At 37.2% G+C, this 18,315-nt stretch overlaps 1 protein-coding gene across 3 annotated transcripts in view; it reads left to right on the forward strand.

Moving 5' to 3' along the window:
• ARPC2 (actin related protein 2/3 complex subunit 2) overlaps positions 1-18,315 on the forward strand; it is a 39,365-nt gene that overhangs the window by 12,903 nt on the left and 8,147 nt on the right. For all 3 annotated transcript variants that reach the window (XM_072617760.1, XM_072617758.1, XM_072617759.1), the window contains exons 4-6: positions 4,568-4,613; positions 7,701-7,887; positions 10,039-10,132. In XM_072617760.1, coding sequence (XP_072473861.1) covers positions 4,568-4,613; positions 7,701-7,887; positions 10,039-10,132 — 327 coding nt within the window. The remainder of the gene's footprint in view (positions 1-4,567; positions 4,614-7,700; positions 7,888-10,038; positions 10,133-18,315) is intronic.

Genomic DNA, 18,315 nt, shown 5'->3' on the forward strand with positions numbered 1-18,315 from the left:
TAGCTGCTTTACTTCTCTCTTGTGCCCCTTTCCCTTCGTTCTACCTCTCAGAAACAGCAGTGAAAGGAAACTTCTGCTTACTCTGCTTAAAAACATCAAAGCTTTCAATTGCACATGGTCAGAAAGAGGCAAGAAGGAGGGGTTAACAGTGAAATGACTGAGGAAAACAAAAGTTTGATCTTCTGAGTATAGCATTTTATTAAGCATTGTGTGTCAGTTGCCTGACGAAGCAGGACCAGGGCCCTTCTTCAACTTAGAACTGGACCCCAAATGTAGGGGAAGACAGACTTTTATACATTAGAAAGGCAATTAAAAGGAAACACTATAACATCAGATAATCTGATTTCTAATTGTATGAAAAGTTATCCAAATTGGAAGGGGGAGAGCAAACACGTACAGTTACCTAAAATCAGAAAAAGAAGCATTCCATTCTCCCCAAGAGTCTGTATAAAATCAAAGGAACCATATAAACGGAGGAACAGTAACTGATTGATCTGTACAGGGCCAGTTTTCAGGTAAGATATAAAGGTTGCTTGAGATGTACAGTTGTGAGAAAACTCCTTGCATCAGTCTTTGGACCTGACTGGGTTTCTGATCAGCATGACCTAGGTCCTTAGTTAAGGGTCTCTAAGCAGCAGAGAGAGGTGGTCCAGTTTACCAGCAGTCCAGGACTAAATTCAAACAATACAATAAGATTTTCTTCCAATTCCTGCAACTAAATGAAGTATTCTCACAAGATGGAATTTGTACTAGACCCATAATTGAATAGAAAGGGAACCGAGCTAGCTCCAGTTTTGAGTTACAAGGTGGAGTCAGTGTGGTTTACTCAGTTCCCACAATTAACACTTGCTGTCCTAGTCCCTTCAGCTGCGTAGATGGGGGTGGAGGATGAGGAGTCAGACCAGGTGCTAACTTGTTCCAGCACCCAGAAGTTACATTTTTCCTCTGGCTCTTCCCTTCCACCCTTACCTTCTCCTTGCCCTACACCTATCCTCCTTTTTAGAAATGTGTGAGAAAGGGGTCTGTCAGGGTCGTTGTGCTAATAAAGCTGAGTTGGAGATGGGAGTCAAATGGACAGTGTCAGTTTGGGGCAAGGCTGGGTACCTTCTGAGGGTTGCAGGAAGGTAGTTGCCTGGATCTAGGGAGGAAAGTGTTATAACATGTCAAAGGGACAGAAAACAACTATTTAAATAACCTGCCTAGACCCAACTCAGGACAAATCCTACAACCAGATTCACTGTTGAGGCATTATCTTAAAAACCCTAGTGTCCAATCTGTGTTAAGTCTTCTGTTAGTAGGGTCATTGCTTCCCCACCTGCCTTCAGTGATAGGCACCACCTAAGGAGAATGGCCCTTGTTACATTTAAGATTGTTACTGACCATTGGAGGAAACATTTCAGTCCTTGAAGGTCTTTGGAGGAATTGAGTAGTGATGGTTCTGAAAAGTCAACCCGTCACTGCAGTTTTAAGATATCATGTTCTGTTCTTTGTTGTCTTCCACAAGTATGGAGGGGAAATTCTTGTGTTGGTTAAAAACATGATTTGGGGAAAAAAAGAAAACCAAATTATCAGTATCAAATGAAAAGGGTGAATTCACCTCCAATGAAGAGGAAATTAAAACCATAATTAAAAATTATTTTGCCCAACTGTATGCCCATAAATTTGACAATCTTAGTGAAATAGATGAATATTTACAAAAATTTAAATTGCCCAGAGTAACAGAAGAGGAAGTAAAAAACTTAAATAATCTCATCTCAGAAAAAGAAATTGAACAAATTTTAAATAAGATAATAACAAAAAGAATACAACAACTTATCACAAGAATAATATATTATGATCAGGTAGGATTTATACCAGGAATGCAGGGCTGGTTCATTATTAGGAAAACTATCAGCATAATTGATCATAATGGCTAAGAAATAGAGGAGTAAATCAGTAGAAAAGGTTAGATAGGTTAGGTACAAGACAATAGTTAATGATTATAGCAGGCTACTATTTGATAAACCCAAGGACCACAGTTTCTGGAATGGGAACTCACTGTTTGACAAGAACTTCTGGGAAATAGGGTGGTGGAAACTAGGCATAGACCAATGCCTGACACTGTATACCAGAATAAAGTCCAAATGGGTACACAATCTAGGTGTAAAGGCTGATACTATAAAGAAATTAGGGGAGCAAGGAATAGTTTATTTGTCAGGTTTATGGAGAATTGAGGAATTATGACCAAACAAGAGATAGAGAAGATTATGAAATGCAAAATAGATAACTTTGATTACATTAAATTGAAAAGTTAGGAGGGAAGCAGAATACTGGGAGAGAATTTTTGCAATTAGTGTCTGTGATAAAGGCCTCGTTTCTAAAATATCTAGAGAACTGAGTCAAATTTATAAGAACACAAGCCATTCCCCAATTGACAAATGATCAAAGGATATGAACAGGCAGTTTTCAGAGGATGAAATTAAAGCTTTATCTATAGTCATATGAAAAAATGCTCTAACTCACCATTGATTAGAGAGGTGCAAATCAAAACAACTCTGAGATACCACATCACAACTGTCATATTGACTAACATGACAAAACAGGAAAATGATAAATATTGGAGATGTAAGAGAGTTGGAACACTAATTCATTGTTGGTGGAGCTGTGAGCTGATCCAACCATTCTGGAGAGCAATTTGGAACTATGCCCAAAGAGCTATACAAATGTGCACACCTTTTGACCCAGCAAAACTACTACTAGGGCTGTATCCCAAAGAGATCATAAAAATGGGGAAAAGACCCACATGTACAAAAATATTTATAGCAGCTCTTTTTGTGTTGGCCAAGAACTGGAAATTGAGGGGATGCTCCTCAATTGGGGAATGGCTGAACAGATATATGAACATAATGGCATACTATTATGCTATAAGAAATGGCAAACAGGTGGAATGCAGAATAAATCTGAATGTTTTCTTTTGTGTTATGTTTTGTTTTTGTTTGTTTTTTCTCATGGCTTCTCCCATTCATTTTGATTCTTCTATGCAACATGACTAACCTGAAAATGTGTTTAATAGGAATGTGTTTGTAGAACCCATATAAGATTGCATGCTGTCTTGGGGAGGGAGGGAGAGAAAATTTGGAATTCATGGAAGTGATTGGTGAAAACTGAAAGCAAATTAGTAAATTTGGGAAAAAATAATTAAACTTAGAACCCCAAAAGGTAAAGTATCTAGTTTGATAAATAGAATTCACCAAAAAAAAAAAACCAAACAGACAAACCTGATTTGGATTTCCTGGGTCCTCACAAATAGTGGCTTTTCTAAATTGAATAATCTATACATCAGAGCATTACTTAAATTTAATCAAAGCCACACATCTTCCAAAATGAAACTTTAGGGTCAGGAACCGTATCATCCTCGTCTTTGTGACCCAAAGTATAACTAGCACAGCCTATTGCTTGTTACCTAGTAGACACTTCATAAATACTTGATGAACAGCCTCCCCCATGCCATGGGGACCATCTGCAAGCTTCAGAGCAGTCAGAGTTCACCAAGGGAGGAGGTCAGAGTAGGTGCTGAGGAAAGATGGTGCTCGGAGAAGCCATAGAAAGATCCTGAATGTGTGTGTGTATGTGCGTCAGATATATTTTCACCTTATCTCTGAATGTTGACTATAAATTGTTAGAACTAGAATCTTACCTGATTTTACCTAGGAGATCATGTAGTACACCCCCTTATTTTACAGATGACCATACAGGTTGATAGAAGTTAAGTGATTTGCCCAGGGTGGCAGTGCTGGAACCCAAACCTTGGTTTCTTAAAAGTAGATTTGTTGGGAATATAAGCTATCAAAGACAGAACAGTAATGGCTGGGATCCAGCTGTCTATGCCCCTTATTTTTAAACTGATGACTTCTGACTACAACTTCATAATTTTAGAACACAAGACAAGTTGCTAACTGAAATCAGTCTGGATGATCTTGGTTTTTTTGCATTTACTTGGAGTTAGTGGATTGATTCCATCATTTGATAAGTAACACAATCTGTTCTCACACTCAGGGTTAGAGGACAGTTTTGCATAATGTGGTAGGACTTGGAGAAAAAGTGCACAATGTATGTAGAGGGGAGACACTGTCCTAAAGGGACTGGTGACAAGACTCTGTGAGAAGACAGTCTCAGATCTGTCTTGGTTGGTTATTCTTGAATGAGTATCTCCTACTTTGCCCATAAAATAGAGTTGGAGGGTGAGATTACTGACCTTTGTTCCAGCAAAAATAATGACTTGATTTTTCCCCTTCATTTTGAAATTATTTCTTTTCCTCAAATCTCTCATACTCCCCAGAGCACCATGTATGTGTGTGTACGTACACATACATGTATATATTTTTTCCTCTAATTACTTTAATAAAAATGTCTTCCCTGTTCCAATCTCCCTTCACACCAAATTGTTAAATTCCTGGAAAGCAAGTTTTGTCTCCCCAGGACCTACAGCGTAATAATAGACCCTTAATAAATGGGTTGAATTGAACTTTATAAATAAATAATTAAAAAAAAAGCTTTGAGATGATGTGTTATTTTTTTTATTTTCTAGTTGTTGAAGAGGGTATATGGAAGTTTCTTGGTAAATCCAGAAGCAGGTAAGTTTCTGTACTTATACTTTAGCTTTTACTAAAGGATTTAATCTGAATGTTGTAACTTTCCCTTTTTTTAAGTGTTTACATTTCATGGACCCAGTTTTTCCTCTGTATACAAAATAGCACTGATGGGACTACTCTTTCCAATATTGGTAGTCACCAAAAAAATAGTATAGACAGCTGTTGCCTAGGTTTTCAGTCTGAAGGATGCCATTGTTTGCCTGTTATGATTTCTCTTTTACTACTTCTTTGCTGTCTACTACACAGTTGGAGGAAGATTGTAGCTGAAATTGGGAGGAAAATATTTGTCTTCTCTTAACCTACTATTGATGATCAACCATGGACTGGCTCCAGAAGAGTTGAAAATGCTGTGACTCACTTTGATGAGCACAGCTGTGAGTTATTAGAACTCTTGGGCAGAACGGATCACTATATTATATCTGTGATTGAATTATATTCCCATATCTTTAAGTTGTAAAGCTGAAGCTATTTTCAGAAATATGATCATCATTTGGTATTCAGGTAATACCACAATTAAGCCTCATTTTAAAAGTCTTCAGGAAATGAAGTTGGCTACTTTTTAATATTTAAAAAAAATGGGAATAATGCAAAACAGTATTCTTGTGTTTCATGATTTTTTAAAAGATTATAACACCTATAATTCCCCACTCTCACCCCTTTCCTGTCTTGAAATGTATTCCTTGCAGCCTGTTATATTACTATGTCTGGCAGTATAGTTTCTGACAAAAAAAAGTGTCATTGAAACTCTTTGTAACTAGAGTTATTATAAAATAGACACACAAAAGAAAACAACTTATTGTGCCAGCCTCTCCTTTCATTACCAAATACCAAATAAAATAGGAAAGTCAAAATTCACAAGCAAAAACTTGATTTTGATAGATCTTTGCTCCTCCCCACCCCACACCAGTGGCAGAAGACTATGGGATTCCTATGTGATAATGTATATAATTACTACAGAAACTTTATACAATATATTATTAAATGCCAAATTTAAAAAAACCTGAAGTACCTTCCTCCATTCCTTTGGGATCATTTGTCTAGTCCAGTTTAGAAATCTTAACCATACAGTACTGACTTCTCACTTCACCACATTGCCTTCCTTAAAGTCTGAGACTTGTTTTAATCTTGCCTATGTTTGTTTTGTCTGACTTCTAAAACTCAGTTTACTGCAGCTCTGAAAATACTCCCTTTCTTATCTTTTCCAAGCTCATCTGTTTATCTGGTTCCCAGGTACCCCAGAATGGCAGGTTATTGTAATTGTTTAAGGTTAGAGTGCCAGCAGTATACTAAACACTGTCCAGAACAGAAATGTGAAAAACACATGGCCTTCAAGTTCATGATCAGAATGGAGACACCCTTGGAGAGAAGAAACAGTAACAGCACAGAAGTCTGGTACATTCAGCAATTTGAAATTCCTACCATGCTGGCAGAAACCTATTCTGTGCCCAGTTCTCTTCAGTTGCCTAGGATATGAATCAGCTCTATTAAGTCCTGTCTCATTCATACCCAAATGTTCTTTTATACACAATTCCATATCATTTGGACCTTTTGGCTTATATTAACAACATATATCTAATCATTAGTTCATGCAATTCCTAATTCTCAGAATGCTTATTAGATGCTAATTATGTAGGTTCTTGGCATGCTCCCTGCTAAGAAAATGTCTCTTAACTTACCCTGAACCTAAAGGAATATTTTATGGATATATTTTATCAACTTATTTTTATATTCATGGTTTTTAATGGCATGTTCCTTTTTCACAAGTGTCTCTGGAACAAGCCAAATTTCTGATTGAAATTCCCAGATTGTGTTCTTGGAAGCATTGTCTTTGCTCTAAACTTGGAGGTGTCAAACATGATGTCAGTAACACTCAAGAGAACCAGATTAAAATGAATAGAATGTTAATATGTGCTTTTCTAAATCAACATGCCACCTTTTGCAAGGATCCTTATGTATAGTTTAGTAAATCCCTTATTCTTTGTGGGCTTGATACCAGTCCTCTCAGCTATGAGGCATTTTGGTGTTGCTTAAAGTTTTTATTTTATATTTGTCAAGTATTTTCATATTTGTAAGCATCTTAGAAGAATATGAGATTAACTTTAAGTCAGCCTAGTGTGGTAAAAAGGAAATGGGTAATATTCTACTTGTTTTACACATAGGGAAATTAGGCCAGAATTAAGTAAAAACTCTAGAGCTTTTGTCAAGAGATTAGTGAGGAGAGTTTGGTAAACTTATTTTTAAATTTAGTTTTTTTCAATTAGTGAAAATATATTTTCCCTCCCACTTCCTTTCAAGCCAAACATTCCCACATTGACTGTGTCCAAAAAAACATTTCATTCTGCACTCTTGAGTTCATCACCTCTCAGTCCAGAGGTGGTTAGCAAAGTTTCAGCGTGGGTACTCTGAAATTGTGGTTGATCATTTCATTGTTCAGAATTTTTAAATCTTTCAGTTATTTCTTTTTTCTCTGTTGTTGTAAAATTTTTCTGATTCAGCTCTGCAGAATCTTTATTCTGCTTCAGTTCATACAAATCTTCCAGGTTTTTCTGAAACTGTTTCCTTACATCATTTCTTAGGACACCACACCATTACATTCACATACCATAATTTATTCAGCCATTCTCCGTTTGATGAGTATCTCTTTAGTTTCCCATTCTTTGCCACTACAAAAAAAAAAAAACAAACCTGCATAAATATTTTTATACATCAGTCCTTTTCCTGCTTCTTTGATCTCTTTAGATTATGGGCCTAACAGTAATATCACAGCATATGTATGCAGTTGAATAAATGTTAGGACGGAGTTGCAATTTGCTTTCCGTAATAATTGAACCAATTCACAGTTCCATCAACAGTCTATTAGTGTACCTGTTTTCCTCTGTTTCTCATTTTCCTTTTTTTCTTTACCTTTGACATGACAATCAGTGTGAGACAAAGCCTCAGAATTGCTTTAATTTGCATTTCTCTAACTCGGTGATTTGAAGCAATTTTTTTCACATGGCTATTAATAGGTTGGAATCCTTTGATAGACATTTTAAACAAGATTACAACTGATGGATTTCCCTTCCTCAGGATACAATGTCTCTTTGCTATATGACCTTGAGAACCTACCTGCATCAAAGGACTCCATCGTGCATCAGGCTGGAATGTTGAAACGAAACTGTTTTGCCTCCGTCTTTGAGAAATACTTCAAATTCCAGGAAGAGGGAAAGGAGGGCGAGAACAGGGCAGTAATCCATTACAGAGATGATGAGACAATGTGAGTATAGACCATCATGCCTTCACATTGCTCTTTACAGTTAAAGACTAAGGAATGACCCTAAGAAGATGAAGTTATTGGTGATTTCGCATAGGGAAACGTGTATCTATCAAAATAATAGTCACATGGGAAGTCACTACTTTTTAAGTTATTCTTCCTGTGGCCATGGGGGACCAAAAGTGCTCTAGCTAAAATGGTTGACCTGACGTCTTAAGCTTTGATACCTTTGTTTTCTATTTCCCCTGCCCTGTGCTCTCTCACATATGCCAGAGGGTCATATTAGGAGCAACCCATTTATTAGTGGTTTTGGTTGTCAAGGCAAGGTAAAAAGTATTTACTGTGCATCAGGCAATGTGTTTAGCAGAGTCAAGCAAAATAAATCCCTACTTTGGCAGTGTCCAATAAATATGTCTTAATCTTCTCTCTGGAGAGCTGAATAGCATGCTTCACCGCAAGTACCTTGGAATCATACCTACTGAATAAGGTTCTGAATTATCAAACTTACTCTTGATAGTCATTTACAGTGCCATGTGGGGAGAGAAGAGGACTAGTGTGACGTTGTAAAATGCATTAGTTAGTGTAGAGGATATACATGACTGATAACCCTTACAAGAATAAAGGAATTAATTTTATAGTCTCATATGAAGCCATTTTTATCTCTGTGTCATGGAAATTTTCTGAGTCACTGCTGGTAGAAGAGAAAAAGTTAGGGAGTATGCTGATTAATACTTACGTAAAACAAGTTATTTCCATTTGGAGAGCCCATATTGTGAGAACTCTGAATATTAACTCAGTATCAGAAGCTCTTGAAAGCTATAGGGAAAATCTACCACGTCAGTTGTTGTGATAGAAAAATGAAGCCTGAATTGATGTGCCACAAAGGGATACATGTGGAGGGCTATGAAGAGTTAATCCCAGATTCCATGTTAAAAATAAAGCTGGAAAACCTAAACACTGTATATCACTTTCCATGATATATGGTGCTCTCTCATGCAGGCAATACAGACCACCTCTGCAATGTAGAGCTCCTCCCAAGCCAGGTCTCCTGTGATAGTCCCCCACAGCCCGCTTCCTAACCAAGGCTCCTCCATCATTACAAGAAGTAAGAACAAGCAACACGATAGCAGGCCTGTCCAGTGGTTCACTTCATTTTTAGCAACCCCTGACTACCACAAAAAGAATTTGAGTTCCATGTCCAGTAGCAGCAGCATCTGTGCAAGTGCCTTCCATCTCAGTCTTCAAAAATCAGATCCAAGCAGTTGGTGGGCAAACTTTTTCTTGGAGAAAGTGAATCCCTAGAGTACTTGAGAACTTTCCAGTTTGCTAATAACACCATGTTGAAGACAAAAAACCCATACCTTTTTTTACTATCCAAGTCTAACAGCTTCAGTTATTTTATTTACTTTGTACTCAACAGAAACTTTTGAACAGCCTTTAAAATATATAGAAAAACAATGCCCTTCTCTTGATAGAAACTACCACTTTTAGTGTGAGAAGAAATTAGCTGAAATTAACCACATGTTCAAAAGTTTTTATTTCAGAAACATTAAAATAGCATCAGAATTAAATTGCAACTGAATACTCCATTGTATATATAAGCACTTCACACACCTTAATTTTCTATAGAAATGTTAATTAAGGTGAAGGTTAATTGGAAGCATGGATGGTTCTTTTTGTGGGCTGCCTATGCTTCCAGGGCATTACAGCTTAATCAAATTGACTCTGGGTATTCTGTCAGCTTACAGGTTTTTAGATTTGCTTTCTTGCCTGGACGTTCTTATTGTGCTGTCAAAGTTACATTTTTACTCAACTCAAAATTAAAGATCTTAAGAGATTTCATTCCTTAATATAGCTCATTTATAGTCATAATTAATGTGCATATAAAATGAAAATTTGCTTTTTTTAGTGATTTATCATATAATCCCTCTCTCCAAGCTCTGTTAATGCATAGACATATCTCACTATTGTCTAATAGAGAAAAGCTTTTGATGTCACCTTTTTAGCATACTCTGTAGTTTGTGGAAGTAAATTGGCTGTCACCTTCATGATTTCTCCACAGTTCCACCTACTTTACTTCATTGATAAAATCTTTGAAATGGCCCTTTGATGACTCTTGCTTTTTTCATCATTCTGTTTTTTTCTTCTCTTCAGGTATGTTGAGTCAAAGAAGGATCGAGTCACCGTTGTCTTTAGCACAGTATTTAAGGACGATGACGATGTGGTGATTGGAAAGGTGTTCATGCAGGTATGGAAAATAGCCTTGGGGGAAATAAGGCACCCCAAGGATATGCTTTTATACTGTCAGAGTAACAGTTGTTCAGTTGTGTCCAATTCTTCCTGGCCTCATTTGCGGTTTTCTTGGCAGAGATATTAGAGTGATTTGCTGTTTCCTTTTCCTATCTATTTTACAAATGAGGAAATGGAGGCAAACAGAGGTCAGGTGACTTACCCAAGGTCATACAGCTAGTAAGTGTCTGAGACTAGATTTAAACTCAGGAAGATACCTGACTGGTGGCCCTGTATGCCATCCACTGTGCCACCTCACTGCCTTAGAGCAAGAGTAGTTTACCCTGTTATTAAAGACCAAGTTTTTATCTTTAGGGGTTTAGTTCTGGAAGTAGCACCAGTTGATATAGCCCTGCCCACCCCACCTAACAGCACAACTTGTTTTCCAGGTAGTGATGTCTCAGGAGCCCAGGAAGCCACCAGAATTACTTCTTACTAGTTCTTTATTTCTCTGTTAAAGTGTGCCTACGTCTCAATGCAGTCCTATGTGAGGATTCTCTAAAATATTCACATAAAGCAGCACACACCACAGAAATAAGAAAGAGGGCAGAATTGCTCGACAGATGTAGCCTGAGCTCTAATGAGATCCTCATAAGGGCATACTGAATCACCCTCCTCAGGAAAAAACAAAAAAAACAAAACTGGTCTGATTAAAAAAGGCTTAGTGGGATATTTTATAATTGGATTCTTGGTACTATGAAGCTCAGCCGTTAGGCTCATGACTGCCTTGTTGTAGTGTCTGTCACTCATTGAATGCATGTATCTAAGCTTTTTTTTTCTTCTTAGATAGAACATCATTTAGATATCAATACAGTGGTTAAAGTCTAAGGAAATAAAATAGTACTATTTTTTTTTATTTACATGACAAGGTGATAAGATTTAGAAAGGTAAAGGAACCTAGTTCTGCCACTGGGAAACTTGCATATTAAAGTAACTGCATTAAGAATAATAAAAATAATTTATGTGTTCTTCTTTGAACGAGAAAAGTGCCATTGGGTACAGCTTCAATGTATTGTCAGCTTTATTTTTTCTCTTCAGAAAGGGGAGCTACTCAGAAATTCTAATATTTTTAGATGTTTCATTCCATATTTAGGAAAATTGAGGTGAATACTTCAGCACTGTGAAACAAGAAAGTAAGGTGAATATTCCTTTTCAGACCTAGAAGATAGCTTCTTGGCTGTTTATGCAGTTTATAGCAGTTTATTCAAAATTGATGGAGGAGTTAAGACCAGGAACATAGGCATTGGGCTAAATCCAGAACCACAGGCTAATTTTAAAGGCCACAGATATGTTTCAGTGCCTATTTAGAATTAGCTGCATTTACCAGTCCTGTCTGTTTATTCCAGGAGACATCTTAATTTATTTGTACTTTACACAGATCTTACCATGTATGGTTTATCAACGATCAGGTCCTTTGAAGGATTTGGAATACTTAACCTCTGTCTATAAGTTTAAATCCCATCTTTGAAAGTGAGGACATTAGAATAGTTATCTAAAAGAAAAGAAAGAACTGCTTGCATTTTGTTGATAACTTCTTTGAGGTGTATTTGAAAAAACTCATCTGGAAACATGGATATGAAGTTGTCATAAAGTTTTCTGTCCATTTGCTCTCTGCAAATTCAGAGAACTGAGTGAATTTACTGGTAATGACCAAAAGACATTCTTGCTGTTTGGTTAGTCTTTAAAACGATCCACCCGAAACCTGCTTCTGGGTTCTGGTATTTTAAATATTTAAGATGAGAAAGATAGATGTGCTGCACAAGAGAATCATGTGGTTGGACTCAGACAGGGTCCCTGCTGGGTTTTTTTGTAGCTACCCTACTGCTGTCTGGATACATCTTGAGCAAAATAAATTGACCTTATCATTTGTCAGAGACTCACAGTTTAGTTTTCTGCTTTGAGCCCCTTAATTGAACTCTTTGTTGCATTTCATTGTACTTAAAGTAAAAGGGCCTGGCATTCCATGCTCTTAACCCTATCTCAGATGACGTAGTGTTCCACTTTGGTATATTTACTTTGTAGTCATGCAGAACTAACTTAAAATTGGAATCTGGAACCTAAGAGAAGAATCTGATAAATGTTCATTTTATTAAAAAGTTCATAATTTTAGAGACAACAGTCTTGTGGTGTTTAAAGATTAGGGCTTAGTTAGCTGTGCTTCCTTTTATATCATAAAGTGCAGTGAATTTACAGTAGCTAGGAAAAATGCTGCTAGTCTCTTCTAGGATTAAAGAAATGAATTCCTTTTAGGTTTACTATGCCATAGCAGTTTCGGAGAAGGAAAAAGATGACATATTGTACCCAAATGTGAATAGTGGTAAATTGTCAGGTTTACAGTGGAGTATGCCAGTGAGAAATAGATGGAAAGTAGAGGAGAGTGTGTGATTTAGGAAACCACATAGAAGACTTAAAAATAATGACACTAAGTAGATTGGAGTGCTTACAAAGACTTTCTGTATATTTCAAAATGTATAGAATTGATTTCTAAGTTGTTAATGTTTTACAAACATCTCTGCATCTGAACATAAATGCTGAGTGTGTCAGTGAGTCTTGAGGTGTACAAGGCAAAAGACATTGACATGGTGAATCACAGAGCCTCAAGTATGTGAATTCAGACTGAGACTGTAATTGAGTTACAGTGCCAAGATATTAAGGCTGAAGTTTTCCTGTGTTCGAATAGCGCATCTTGTTCTTCCCAGGTACCTAGATACGGCAGCACTACTGCAACCAAAGGGGTTTTGTATTCAAAACTATTTGTGTATCCCATTAGATAATCTGTAGTAATATACTTTCATGTCCTATTTATACCAATTATCTTCCAAAATCCCTCTACCAAAAAATTCTATCTGTAGTTCTGTTTCTGCTGGTCATGATTACAAAATGATTGGGTTCTATTTTGAGCTTTTTGTAGCTCTCTCGTTCTATCTGCAGCAGCAGTTATTCTTAAAGCCTGGCTATCCCTGTAAGGAAAAAACCCCCCACCAGAACTTACATATTACTTACCAAAATAAAATGAATAACCAAGAAATCTGGAGGAGAAAGAAAATGAGAATGGAGTCACATATATAACTTCTTTCTCCTAGTAGATTTTTTCAGTTGAAGACAACAGAAGGGTGTTGTCACTTATTCTGCCATGCAGATTGAGAGTATAATTTATAGCAAGTGTTCACTGTTAGTTGGTTGTTGTCCTTCATTCTCGAAGAGGACCAAAATGACATCACTGTGCTAGAGTCAAGTTACAGTGTGTCCGACTGTGGCTGATCAGACCAGTATGAGCTCAGAATGTTCTACCACAAGTCAAGCACGGATAGTCCACGTTAACATTTGGGGTGGCATCTCTAAATTTGCACATCTTGCATTTCTTTTGAGCTATTTCAATTCTGCTTGCTGTAGGAAATAACAGATAGTTCAGCCAGGTTCCTGACTTCATTGCAGACCTGTGAGTAAGTTCAGTAATGTTTACCAGCCAGAAATATCTCCTGGATGCTTCCCACCTGAGATCAGTCACAAAGTCTGGTAGAAAACAGGAGCACAGTGTCCATGCCAGTACCATATGCTATATTTTCAGCAGTTGTCCAAATAGATTTTTATTTATAGAATCAGCCAGACATAGTGGCGTATGCCTAGAATCCTGCTACCAGGGAAACTGAAACTGGTGGATCACTGAAAAGCTCAGATTTACCTGGGTTTTACAGAATTCCTTATAATAAGATAGTATAATTATCTCTTCTTACAAATGAGGAAATTGAGGCTCCTAGTGGTTAAGTAACTTGCTCATATTAACCCAGCTGCTGTTGTTTAGTCCAGGTCTTCTTAAACTTTTTTACTTTCAGCCACGTGAGCTCTTCTCACACAGTAGAAGAAGCTCTGGTTTAGTCATCTTCAGTAATGTCCAACTCTTCATGACTTTTTTTTTTGACCCCTTTTGAGGGTCACAAGGTACTCACAAAGATACTGGACTGATTTGCCATTTTCCAGAAGAAGAAACTGAGGTAAACAGGGTTGTCACACAGCTAGTAAGTGTCTGAGGACAGTTTTGAACTTAGGTCTTCCTGATTCCAGACCTTGTGCTCTATCCACTGTGCCACCTACCTCCCTTATTAACTCAGCTAGGAAAGGTTATAGCCTGAACTTTTTACTTCCAGATCTTAGATTCATTCCACAATAGCATAGCTGTTCCCAACTGTCCTTCCCCCTGTTTCTGCTCTGTACTTTTCTTTAAGCTAAATGGCCTCATTTCTCCTATCCTCATTTGAGTGTCTTTATTCTAGGCACCCGTTTTCATACCTCAGCATGTCAGTGTCTGACCAGGGCTGACCTCAGACTGAACATTCGCTTTTTTTGCGTGCTGTATAACAGTTGACATCATATTGAGCTTGCAGTAAAGTAAATTGGATTGTTCTTTTTTCTGTCTATTTAATCTGTTCTTTCTGTCCTGCCCATTCTGAGCAGCAGCAGTCAGTCCTATTCTTACTTGGTTCTTCTTCTAACCCCTAATATGCTCAAAGGCATGTGTGATCTCAGCAATTTGAATGCTCCCTCCAGTGAAGCAGTTTTCAACCCATCCATGCCCATCATAGTTATTTTATTTTATTTTCCTACCCTGTCAATCACAAACTGAAAGGAGTGCCACATCATACTTAAAATTCTGTCATTTCTTCTATTATCAATTCCTCCTCGTTGACCAGAATTTGGTACAGAATAGCAGTTCCCCTTGTTACTGAAGTAAACCAGAGCTAAACCAGAATAATTTCTGTGAGGACAACAACCTGAAGGCCTTAACTCTAATCAGCAACAGCATGGCCAGTTAGGTCTCCAGTGAGCTTTAGATAAAATGTTACCTACCTCCTGACCGGCATCGGACTCAAAATAGAGAACAAGATATACATTTTTTTAACCTGACCACTTTGCATTTCGATTTACTTGACAATTATTTATTATGAGGTTCTAATTTTCTTTCTCTGGGTTTTTAATGGAGGGGAGAGAGGAGATGCCCAAAAACTTTTTTTTAGTGCACAGACAAGCTCAGAAGAGAGCAAGGACAAGCAGGGCTATTTTGAAAGTAATATGTGGCATTATATCTTTTTTTTTCCCAAAAAAGCCAGTGGTATGAAATGGCATATACAATCCTCTTTTTGTGTTCTGTGTCTACAGAACTTTGATCTTTTGGCATTTAAGTTCAGGATAAAAATAAACCTTTTTAAGAGAATGAACAGAGTACAAGCATCAAAATTGGATTCACAGCTTACTTTTTGCAGAAAGTCTCAATAGGTCACTGCTCTGTCCTGCTTCCTTAGTTTGTGGTCTCTTTCCAGAGCTCAGCATCTTTCTTCTCCTGTTTGCATTTCCAGCACCTGCATTCCCATCAGAACAGCACTTTTTCCTCCTGTTAGCCGTCCTTGTGCACTGTGTATTTTCTCTTTGTGGATGTGTATTTCACAGGAGTACATCTCCTGAGGTACACTGCTAATCCAGCTTCTTGTGTATAAGATGTGTGCTTTTTTGTTGTCATGTTATAGTCACCAGTCATATCCAGACAACTCATTAGTGCCAGTGATGTTGAATCTAATTTTTGTGTTGATTTCTAGTTCATTTAATTTTCTTCCTCTGCATTTGTGGATTGTCACATTGGAAATAAAGGTCTTTGTCTCCTTTGGAGTAATGGTCTTCTTCCTATGTCCTAGCTTTTCCTGTTTGTACTTGACTTAGGAGAGGTTTATGGGCAATTTGCACTTCACTCTCTATTTTGAGTTTAAAGTCAGTGTTGTTCTTGTTACAAGGAGTCTTTGGCAGCCTGAAGCCTAGAGACCCCTGCTCAGAAGAGTATTTTTAAATACATAAAATACATAGGATTACAAAGGAAACCAGTTGTACTGAAGTGATTATTCAAATATTTTAAAAGAAGGTTGTGGACTCTTAAGTTAAGAACCCTTCATTTAAGGCTTCTTGACCAGACCTGCATGCCTCCATCAGTTTTTATTACTGCTTTCAATCCCCAAACAAGAGTAACTCAGATCAAATGCTTCTGTAGCTGGAGGTTTTTCCCCATTCCCCCAGCTGTTAATTTCTTCCCCTCTAAGGCTTCCTTCCATCTAATCTGTCCTTATCTTCTGCAAACCAATTCATATACACATGATGGTACTCCTTAGAATTTAAACTTCTTGAGGGCAGGCTCTGTTGTTGCTTTTCATATCCACATGTGTATGTATAAAATGTTTAAACACAAAGCTGGAATTACAGTGAGTTTTAAAAAATAATGTCTCTCCGTTTCTTAACAACTGCAACCTCAGTTGAAGTTAATATCTGTGTGAAGTTTGACATAATACTATTAAGTTTTCATTCCACATTTTTATACCTATTATTTTAGTTATGTTGAAACCATTCTTAACCTCTCATCTCTGTATTTCTTCATATTTAAAGTTTCTTAAATGTAATAGAGTAATGATGCAGTGCTTGGCCCATAGATAATAAGCACTTAACAAATTCTTCTTGATTGGTCTTTTCTTTATCTTAAGTCCTGGTCCAAAAACCTAAATCCTGTTAATATTAACTTAGGTTTACATAGCACTTTAAGATTTTTGAAGTCCTTTACATACATTTTATATTATTTAGTCTTCAGAATAATCCTATAAAGAAGATGAGTTATCTCCATTTTACAGGTGTGGAAATTTTCTCGTTTGTTAAGTAACTGAAGCAGGATTCAAAACCAGATTTTTCTGACTTCTTGTCCTGCCATTTGTCCACTGTACATGAAATGTTCTCTAACACTATTCTTTTATCTAACTACTTTTTTCCTCACTCAAAAAGAAATTTACCCAAAACCTGAATCTTAGCCAGTGGACCTGCTGTTAGCAGATAATAGGGGGAATGAATAAAAGTTAAGAAGTTGTTTAGACCTTTGCAGAATAAAAATGTGTTTTTTAGAGCAAGTTAAATCCAAGAAAAACTTATTTAGCTGTTCAGAAGCATCTGTAAAAACTTACTCCCCATGCCACAGGAATTTCCATTCTGAGTCAACTTAACTCCCTCTCTCTCAAAGCAGTTCCCTTTCCAGCAAACAGCTGAGTAAGAAATGTGAGCCTGTTTCTGAAATTTTTTTTCCTTTGAGGAGAGAATGCATGTAAAAGAAAACCAAACAAGCCCAAATCAAGTCCACAAGCATTTATTAAGTGCTTACTATATGCCAAACCATTGCGCTAAGCACTAGTTAAAATCAAGTTCTTCCCTTCCCCATCTCACCCCCAAAAAAATCACAGCCTTAAATATCTTAAACTCTAAGGGGAAACAGCATGTAAATAGTAGGGTGTGTGCAAGAGATATATATGGTGGAGATGGAAGGCACAACCTGATTTGAGCTGGGCTTTGACGGAAGTCAGATAACCAAGAGGTAGAAGTGAGGCATTCAGTTGTTCCAGGAATGAGAGGTGGCCAAGGCGAAGATAATAGAATAGGAGGTAAAACATCCTGATTGAGGGATTCCAGGTACACCAGTGTTACCATAATAATGTAGAGCAATGGGAGGAGAGTAAATTGTAAATAGGAAAAAAGGGATCCTGGAGGTAATAGTGAGCCATGTAGAGTTTGAAATGGGGACATCCAGCTGTTGATATCCAGAAAGCAATTGGTGATGCAAGACTAGAATTCAACTCCTAGAAGTTGATAAGGTCACCAAGCAATAGTTTAGAATGAAAATAAATGGGAGCCCAGGACAGAATCTTGGAGATGACTACATTTAACAGGCCTGACATGAATGAAGAACCAGCAACAATCAGACCCTGGGGAAAAGAGGGGTTGAGTGAACAGAGAGAGGAGAGCAGTGTTAAGAAAATCTGAAGAGAGGAAAGTCTTCAGAAGGAGAAGGTTATGAATAAATAATATCAGAGGCTACAGAGAAAGAGAGCTCATGAAGGCTCAGAATTGAAAAAGACCATTAGATTTGGCACTTAGATCGCTGGACAACACATAGTAATGTCATTTTTTTTTTTCAATGTGTTGATTGGTTTTACTGAGGTTTTGTTCCCTTTAATTCTTTGTTATGAGACATGGTTCTCTGGGAAAGAGGGAGGAGATTTACAGAGGAAGTCTCTATAAAAGTGATAGAAAAACAATATCCAGGATCTTTTTTTTTTTTAATTTGAAAGA

Source organism: Notamacropus eugenii, chromosome 6, assembly GCF_028372415.1.
Source record: "Notamacropus eugenii isolate mMacEug1 chromosome 6, mMacEug1.pri_v2, whole genome shotgun sequence".
NCBI lineage: Eukaryota > Metazoa > Chordata > Mammalia > Diprotodontia > Macropodidae > Notamacropus > Notamacropus eugenii.